At 35.2% G+C, this 9,852-nt stretch overlaps 2 protein-coding genes across 3 annotated transcripts in view; both read right to left on the minus strand.

Annotated features, from left to right (window-relative positions):
- Positions 1 to 1,687, minus strand: part of LOC100176634 (baculoviral IAP repeat-containing protein 7-B) — an 11,767-nt gene extending 10,080 nt beyond the window's left edge. Inside the window, exons 1-2 of the mRNA XM_009863573.3 lie at positions 1,669 to 1,687; positions 94 to 230 (exon numbers count right to left, since the gene is read on the minus strand). Coding sequence (XP_009861875.1) covers positions 94 to 205 — 112 coding nt within the window. The 5' untranslated portion in view covers positions 206 to 230; positions 1,669 to 1,687. The remainder of the gene's footprint in view (positions 1 to 93; positions 231 to 1,668) is intronic.
- Positions 1,688 to 1,942: 255 nt separating this feature from the next.
- LOC100181803 (baculoviral IAP repeat-containing protein 2-like) lies at positions 1,943 to 7,613 on the minus strand. Of its 2 annotated transcripts, none has more exons than XM_026839243.1 (8): positions 7,447 to 7,613; positions 6,646 to 6,775; positions 6,143 to 6,258; positions 5,306 to 5,722; positions 4,937 to 5,036; positions 4,476 to 4,604; positions 3,816 to 3,980; positions 1,943 to 3,367 (listed from the first exon to the last, which is right to left on the minus strand). In XM_026839243.1, exons 1-8 carry the CDS (start codon positions 7,529 to 7,531, stop codon positions 3,028 to 3,030), a joined length of 1,482 nt encoding a protein of 493 aa, XP_026695044.1. In that variant the 5' UTR covers positions 7,532 to 7,613; the 3' UTR covers positions 1,943 to 3,027. The 2 variants fall into 2 exon arrangements, with proteins under 2 accessions (XP_026695044.1, XP_002125780.2); XM_002125744.4 differs by having other exon boundaries at positions 6,143 to 6,255; positions 6,643 to 6,775.
- Positions 7,614 to 9,852: the final 2,239 nt, after the last annotated feature.

A 9,852-nucleotide genomic window follows, 5' to 3' on the forward strand; every position in this document is an offset into this window, starting at 1 on the left:
CAAACAGGTACACAAGTAGTTCATGTGGAAATGCAATCGTTTTAGACTACAGTTAGAATATATATGTGCAGAATATAATAAAACAGACTGTACCTGGTCGTGTATATAACTCTCTTTCACTATTTGTAGCACTTGGTACAAGCCTTCCGTCATTATGTACAACTCGTAAACCATCACATCTAATATCCATCATTCGAGCTTGCATTCTTACGACATACGGTTACCGTTCACTTAAATTACAAAATTAGCACAAACATTAGTTTTAATTGCCTATTTAGATACATAAATATTATACCGGTACTAGTTCGAACATAGCCCAAGCGAATTCACTATGGCTACGGGCCTACGTATACGAAATTGGTATCGGCTACGTAGCAAGACAAAGGTTTAATGGAGGGGACGTATTTTGGAGGGGAATCCCAAGCATCGTTTGAAAACTTGAACGATGCGCGGTCTTTTTAAAACCGTTGACGATATACATTACTGCCCGCTTTGGTGATTGAATACTCTACTACCTAACTAGATTAAGGTGCCTTTGCAATCCCACTATAAACTAAAGAACAATCTAAGCTAAGTCATTTTTGCGGCGCCATATTCTATTACTTATAAATTAATTCTCTTTGATGAACAAAAAAGTTGCTAGATACAGTTTTGCAGCGCTTGGTTTACATACCAGCATAGATAAAGTAGTGTGGTCGTTTATCTTATTCTCGGGCGTGAGCCTATATGAAAAATATCTCATAAATAGGTTTTACCAGTTCTGTGTTTGGGGTGCTACCAAAGGCAGCAACCTTTATAGGCGGCCAAAAGAGATAACATTCGAGTTCCTGATACGGCATATAGTAAGTGGGGGAGGATGGGACACTTTAGCAAATAGCCTAATATCCTGATTGTGTTTTAAACATCTAACGACGGTCTATGAAGAGTCGTGAGCCCGTGAGGATACAGTTCTATAATTTTTTGAATTTTCTTTGTTTACTACCCAATGGGACGAGAAAATAGACTGAAAAGGTGTCCCATCTTCCCCCACCTTACTATATATAGAAACCATATAGTTGGTTTAAATCTATATTTATACCAATACGTAAACATTGCAATCATATCGCGCAATTGGTTTCGAGTTCCACGTCGTACCCTGTTACTATACACACTACGTTGATGCATTACTGGTATAATTTCGGCTTGCCTTGTGAAACACATGAGATGTTTTGTAATAACCCATTTTATCTCATGTGTGAGCATGTCTTATTTGTACACACCCGCCCAGCATGTTACTTCTTTATATAATGATGCAAGAGCTCACAATAGTATTGCCATCGTATTGAATCTCGAAACTCTTGTTATAGTATACGTTGGGGTAAGATGGGATATCGTTGCCACCCGAATCTCATACTTCCTAATCGTGTTTTAAACAAATAACGTCGCATTGTAAGAGTACTACGGTTATTCTACCATTATTCGTTTAGTTTTGTACGCGGTACGTGCTGCGTATATTAAACACACAAATGTAATATCGAACTGTTTTTACGATTTTTTTCGTTGAATTGGCTTTTAAACAATAATCAACACCAACTTTAACAAATGCTATACAGTATACACTAAGTTTGCGCTAAAAATATTTTATACCAACACACTTTTACCCGAAAAGTATATGCCCTGTTTACTTACAGCGAAAATATTATTCAAAAGTTTTGCAGAGAATGACGTCACGCCGCTCTCAAATCGCCTGCCACCTGTACTGAAGTAATCCCGCCAAAACCAACGGCCAAAACTAACGTCCGTAACTGTAACTGCGTACATATATCACTTTGAACCACAGAATTCTACTTAAGTATAAAATGCCTAACTTAGTTCTCTACTTTTACTTAAACCTGTCAACACAAAGTGTCAGTTTAATTAGCGAAAAATTTCTAAGTCTGTACTTTCAATGACCACAGAAATGTACAAAAATAAAAAAATATTTATTTAAACACGTCAAAAAACGATTAGTGCTACTTTAGTGAGAAAAAGAAGTTTAAAACTATAAAAACATCTATACATTTGGCAACATTAAACACCGATTTATGATCGTTTATAAAATAGATAGGTTTTAATTACCTAAAATTGTTTAACTGACAAAATAGTATTATACAACGGGTTCAACGTATAAAGAATTCAACGGCAGCAGAAGGAATACGACTAAAATAACAAATTGTGCATAAAAGGTAGTTAAGACGTGGTCGTATTGCAACAAAAAGTGCACATTAGGGCGGTTTCTGGAAACCAAAGGCATATAATCCCTGAATGATTTATATACAGCAATATATTACACCTTAAAGTTGATATATAGAGGGTTGACTTTGAATTGAGCAATTGTGAAATCTGTGTTCAGTTTAATGATCATATAAGGACAACAATGAAGTTTTATAAACAAAAGCTTTGAGTATACACGATATAGAAAGTGCTGTGAATAGATTATATTTACACCATTAAAGAATTACGTAAAACAAAAGACTTTATGGAAGTTGCACAACGATATTGAAATTACTGAAAAACAGTCATGTACAATACTTAAGTATAAATATATATATATATACGTAAAAGCATTAGTTTGGCAGCATGAAGATTTAAAACGTAGAAAATGCATATTATATATATATTTAAAATGTAGAAAAATGCATATTTATATATATATAAAAATACACACAGCTTGCAGAAACAATTTGGCACACGATAAATGCGGTGATAATAATGCACAGTGAGATCTAGAAAATAAATAAGTAAAAAAATATAATTTGAAACAAATTAATGGATAAAAAAAATAATTGAAGAAATGACTATGTCGATATATTAGCACAAGCGTTATATAGTACTGCGGGGTAAGATGGGACACCTTTAGCACATGATATTAAAATATCCTGATCGTGTTATATACAATTAATGTAGGAGTCGTGAGGATGCGGTTTTATAACTCTTTGAAAGTTCTTTGGTTACCATCAAAGTGGGACGAAAAATAGATGTAAAGGTGTCCCATCTTTACCCACCCTACTATACTATATATGAACGAACAGTATCTTTGACGGAAAATTTACAAACCGGGCATTTTTTAACGTTATTAGAGCATGTGACGCAGCAGGATAAATGCCCGCATGGTAAGAGTACAACTGCTGCCTCTTCTTTTTTACATACCCTACAAATCTTCGACTTTTCTAAACGCCGCAGCTCGCTGGAAGTGTCCTCCGGAGCAGCCGCGGAAGTTGATGGGACATCCAGAGGAGCGGGCTCTTCCTCTTCTAAGTCCGGAAGTTCAGTATTGGGGTCAGAATTGATAATAGCGTCTACTAAATCAGTTGCGGATGTGAATCTTGTTTTGTTGATTTCTTGATTTCTTAAAAAAAAACAAGAAACGAGTTTTGATTAGTTGCAGCATATACAGTGGGGGTAGGATGGGTGACGTTGTTTGTTATTTTTATCGTGCCATTTTGTAGTAAACAAAGAATCTCTACAGACGTTGTTAACCGTATGTTCAAAACACGATACCAAGAAATACAGATTTATAGATTCTATAACAGTATATCTCATCTTATCAAACAGTACCATAATACCATATTTAGGAAATGAAAACACCAAATCTTTCCCTGAGGAAATAATTAAAGTGTTTCGTAACAGAAACCAGTCGCTTCCTTTCCGATAAGCGGGATTTCCAAAATCTGTTTGCTAAACTACGCCGAAAATTTCGCGGAAACTAATCCGATTACGATTGCCGGTAAAACCCCTTTCGTGCGTAATTCAATTCTTGTGAATCACGCACGGCATTTATGCATGACGTAACCCACCTTTGTATTGCATTACGAATCTGAGTGACCTCAAACCCCATCATTATCACTTCCGGGACAATTTCTGATGACGTCATTTCTTCGTCGACGAGAGCTTTCAGTTTTCTTAATTCTTCTCTCGGGTCGATTATTTCTGGCGCTCCATTTATTGGTGCCGGTGTATTTCTGTTAAATTAAGTAAATGGCATTGACGTATTTGTACTTTCGAGAACAAAATGCCTTTGTATTTTTGTGAATGATCGCTTGGTGTATTTTAGGACGTGACATTTGTTTGGGGTTGACACGTGACGTTACGTGAGCGTAAGTCATTATACAGTAGCGTGTTCTTATAGGAGAATCGCTACTTTTTTAAGGCAATGGGGTTTACAAGCACATAAATACAGGTCACGTTATTCTATATATATTTTAACAAATAAGCCCTATATTTATAGTAGGGTGGGGTGAGGATAGGAAACGTTTCCATTTTATTTCCTTTTTCTATTTAGTAGTAAACAAAGAACATTCAAATTGGACTCTTTTTAAAAAACCACGATCAGAATATTTGAATATTATGTTCTAAACGTGTCCTGTCTTACCCCGCCCTACTATATAAATGCATATGAGTATATGTATCACAGTACCGTTCAATAAATACAGTCAAGCGTAAAGTATAGTACTCACGCATAGCTTTGAGTGACTTGGGGCAATGAACGGTTTTGTCTTGGCATGGCTGGTCTTCTTAATGTGGGAAACATAGACACGATGTTATGAACGTATTCTGGCCCTTTCTGTTGGAGGACAAATTCGCATCTGTGTAAAATAGGGGAATTGTTAAATGCGATGTTTGCATATATAGTAGGGTGGGGTAAGATAAGACATGTTTTATTCTATTTTCTTGTCCACTTTGGTAATAAACAAAGAATATTTACAGAACCATATAACCGTAGCCTGGCACCTCCAAAAAAGCGTTGTTAATTGTTCAAAACATGATTAGGAAGTATGTAATATTATGCGCTATAACGGTATTCCATCTTACCCTACACTCCTACAGTATTATAACTCATAGTGCTACGATTTTGTCAAAATCTAAATACTACATTTTCATATATAAGCATGATTTTTCATAAAGTTAATGTACTTACTCGGGAAACCACTTTGCGTGTTCGAACCAAGCGTCATCATCTCTGTTCCAATTCTGAAGTCCTCCATTACAGTACCAGCATTTTACACGATCTCTTTCACCTAAATATAAATATTACATATATATTTTTCGATTATCTCCTCTAAAAACGAAAGCAAAGAGTAGTATATTAATCAAAGAACGAAGAGAAGGGAATTAACAGCAAAACGACAGTTGTTAAACACGCTATGGATAAAAGCGTGAGATTAAAGAACGTCATTTAGAAAGGACGGCTGTTGAACCTAAACAAATAAAATCAACTTTCGTTTAAGAAGGAACGAAAAATAGTGGGTAATAATTAAACTAAAATTTCAAGGAACTGAGAACTTACCTAAGTAAAACAAACCAGCTTTTGAAAGTTGTTGAGGTGTTGCTAGTACTTGTTGCGAAGGCCAGTTCCTTATGTTATCAAGATACGTCTGAAGTCTTGCACTCTCGCTTCGCATGTGTGGGTTCAATGGGTCATTACAAGGAAATAAAGACGTTCCTGGAAAACTGTTTCCTGGTTCGGTTGCTCTGGTTGACTGTACAATAGCAGAAGGGGTTGGTGGACTTGGTCTATGCACAGTTGCAGTTTGGTTCAATGGCCCAGCAGCTGGTGTTTGATGTACTGATAAATTGTTCGGGGTTTCGACTTGTTGAGATGTGTTGACTGTTGCACTGTTTAGAAGCTCGCCAGCTGATATATTAGTTTCCATGTTGGAAGGTGGGGATATACTACGGTGTGACGGGCCCTCTGTTAATCTACCTGCGGAAGTAGAACCGGTTCGCTACATATTGGCCATTTTCAGTCCAGGAAATATTTTATATTAAACTTGTTTTTTTAATTTAGGTCACGCGTAGTTTTCTAAATGGTATACAGTATATTGTCCTATGGTGCAAACTCTTGCAAAATATCATGTGTTTTCAGTTGCGCTTACGCAACTGCCCACTACATGTGTTATTATGTATAGTACTGTGGTGTAATAAGATGGGACACCTTTAGCACATAATATCCAAATATCCTGATCGTGTTTTAAACAATTAACAACAGTCCATGGAAGTCATGAGGATACGGTTTTATAATTTAAATGTTCTTTGTTTACTATACCAAATGGGACAAACTAGAATGAAAAAGTGTCCATCTTCCCCTCCCCTACTATACACATAACAATAACGTTATACTTACGTAGTGGTACATTAGTGGTGTCTGTCCCATTAGCGAATTCACAATCTGGTTTATGCCAGCCAGGTAAACTCATGTCTTCTGTGCCATTTAAGCCTTCAACACATTGCCCACACCTGTTAGAATAAAACTGTAAATACAAGAAAATATTTTTTACCTGAAAGTGTTATTACAGTGCTATGGGGTAAGACATAGAGTTAGCACATAAATACCATATTTCCTGGTCGTGTTTTAAATAATTAACAACGGTCTATATAGAAGTTGTAAAGATACGATTTTATAAATCTTTAAATGTTCTTTGTTTACTACCAAATGGAACGGGAAAACAGAATGAAAAGATGTCCCATCTTACCCCACACTAAAAATTTAAAATGATTTAGAATTGTATCTCATTCTAATATGTTGAATGTGTTTTGGACTTACAAGAACCGAAAAGTTCGTTTTCATGTTCACGTATAATATATTTACTGCAGAATTATCCTCATATATATATAAATACTTACACGAAACACTTTATTCTGTCCTTGAACCCAGTGTAGAGAAACCCCAACGTGGCAAGCAACATAACATTGACGGGTACATGCATAGGGAATTGCCGGTATGTCGTAAGTCTGTATACTTCCTTTTCTTTATCGCCTAAAAAATACGGATTTGAAAACTACGATAGTAACGCTACCTATATTTCGCTTTCGTAGGGAAGTTTACGTACAGAGCACGGTTTTAATGTAGGGGGTTCCCCTTAAGCATATACGCCGGTGCATTGTATATCGTGTAGATAGGTTACGCCAAAATTGGTTACGCATATGTTTTGTATGTTTTAATATAAAGAAATGGTAACTTAACGCATGGGTATAAACTTTGGCGTTAAAGAAGTTAAAATTTGCTATCCGCGGAGTTGAATTTATGTTTAGTGTAGAAACACGTACAGTTTAATACACTCTACTTAGTATGTTCTGTTCTACATATAGGTTAACTATTACAATACGACACATTAAGAAATCAGAAAGTTATTCGAGATGTGACATATTACCCGTACTAAAATATAGTAGGGTGGTGTAGAGGGACAACTTTAGCACATAATATCTAAATATGCTGATCGTGTTTTAAAGAATTAACAACGGTCTATGGGAGTCGTGAGGATACGGTTTTATTATTCTTTGAATGTTCTTTATTTACTACCAAAAGGGACGAGAAAATAGTATGAAAGGGTGTCCCATTTTCCCCTACCCTACTATATATCTTTGGAAAACGTCATTTTAAACTGAGTAAAACACAAAATCGGGTTATTTTTAGTTATATATATTTACCAGGTATTATGTAAACACATTTCTGTCCTGGTGGATCTCTCGTATGATTGACACGCATTCCGTCTGTTTCGATATCAGCAAGCATATTTATTAACGTTAAATTAGTATAGTTCAGATATTGGTAACAAAAATAACTTTGAACCTGAAACGAGATTTATCACAAGACTAAAATTTAAAATATATTTAAAAAACGAAGGTACTTTAAATATCGCGAGGAAAAGCCTTTCATTCTGGCCTTCGAAATTATAAGTACTGTTATATAAACCTAACTCACACTTCTGCTTCCAAATTATAAATCACTGGGCCCCTCGCTACTCTTAAATTTAACAGTATCTTTCGTATCCGCGTAAACTTTCCCGACGTGTCTCACAAAATTAGCTTTGAATGATATAGCAAGCTCTGCGCCATGTGTATAAATCATACTACACTGACTAATTCTGGAACCTTCTTTCCCAGATTGTTCTCTCGTTTACCTTTCTCTATTTATATCCTATTGTCCAAAACACAATCATGTGATAAGTCAGTACAAAACAGGGGAAATTTTAAGCGCATTACAGAAAATACTCCAGAAGTTTTAAAGTTTAAATTGTCAGAATTATCTTGATCTAGAATAATAAACTACAGAAAGTAGGATAGGCATAACCAAACACTGTTTTCGTGCGGTGTTATTCAAAAAACAAGATTTTATAATATTTAAAGAACAACTGAAGTCACATTTTATAATTGGTGTGCAGATAGTCCTTACTGAGCTGAATCTACCATTCCAATCTTTCCGTTCAAAACGGTACCGATTTTGAGTTATCGTCAATTACAATTTTATTGGTGACGTCACTTGTGCGTATTGATTGTGCGCGGCCTATCCTTACAATGAAAAATGGTGTACTAACTATTTTCTTTTGGCGATATCTCGAAAACGGCGAACGTTTTTTCAAAGTTTTTTTTTCACAGACGCAATAATACTTATAATTTAATAATTTATCAAATATTTATTATATACTATCGCTTGTTTAACGCAAATAATTTTCAAAGTTAAAGTTTACTTTATAACGTGTTTTACTCAAAAACACTGTTCACTTGTATGAGTTCGCGAGTTTTTATTGTAGAATGTTATTAGTTTAAGTTTTCTTTATTGTGCAGGAAATTTTATAAAATTTCACCGGCAATATGTGTGATATGCGTACGTGATTGCGTCACGTTCCGTGTAATCGCATGACGTGACGCGAAACGCGTGACTTAACCTGTGACTTTACGTGACTCGGCATTTTACTTTTACCTAGTCATGCCAAATTTTCGAATCTATAACGAGAGAGGCCCCGACGTAGCAGTTGACAGGTCACCTAAGAATAATGTGCAATTACCCTTTACGTTTAATTTTATAAAGCCCCCATAACACCGTTAAACGTTAAAACAAAAAGCAAACGGAAATTTTCGTAAATTTAACACAAGTCATTTCAGCACATTCTACCTAGAAAAGGTTAGGAGACTTGATACGTAATGAATGACGCGTTACGTAACATGAGTCTTTTCACGTTTTACTTTCTTTGTTAAAAAAATTAGTCCTTAGCTTTATCCGAAAGCTGCTTTTTATTCAATTAAATAAAAATCCGAGTGTCTCATTTCCGTAATAAGTTTCTTGCAACTCGAATGTTGAACCGAAAGAGCATTATTTAATCTCAATTAACGGGACAATACAAAGTAATATAAGTACATATACACGTATATGCACTGATCACAAATAAGTAATGGTTTAATGCTTACATCTTGTTTTATAACGTAAGGCGCCTATAGCTACACACTTGCATTTAAGAATCCTATACGTGCCAATATACTGTACACCAACTTTATAAACTTTCTGTCGTAAACTATGACCTCTAGTACGAATTAATTCATATATAAACGTATCTTTATAAACTACTTTAATGTACAAGCATTACCCATAGCAAGAGTAGGAACAAATATAACTTATTTGAATTTATCCTAAAATAAAGCTTGCAAATCAGATAAATAGTTTGCAATTGTAAAATGAACACTGTTACACCACTTTCTTAAACCGCTTACAAAAATAAATCCATATATAGCGAAAAACACTAGAGCTTCATCTCTTATGGTCTTTCTACTATATACTAAAAGTTTAAAATCAGTCGTAACAGCTTATAAACAACCGCTATAAAAAGGATTTCATTTATTTTCGACAAGCTTTGCAACAAAAACACGTGACAAAACTCTTTTCGCAAACTCATGGTAATGATTAACTACGTGGGAGACCCTTTTACCCGGCCAACCGGCCGGCCGGCTTACAGAAAGTTGCGTAATATTTAAACATGACGCAAGCCAGGGGAAAATGCTGGTTATGCATTCTGGTGTTACGAAATATTTGTAGTTGTATCTATAACCATACATGTAACA

The sequence above is a fragment of the Ciona intestinalis genome, unplaced genomic scaffold (assembly GCF_000224145.3).
Source record: "Ciona intestinalis unplaced genomic scaffold, KH HT000176.2, whole genome shotgun sequence".
Lineage (NCBI taxonomy): Eukaryota > Metazoa > Chordata > Ascidiacea > Phlebobranchia > Cionidae > Ciona > Ciona intestinalis.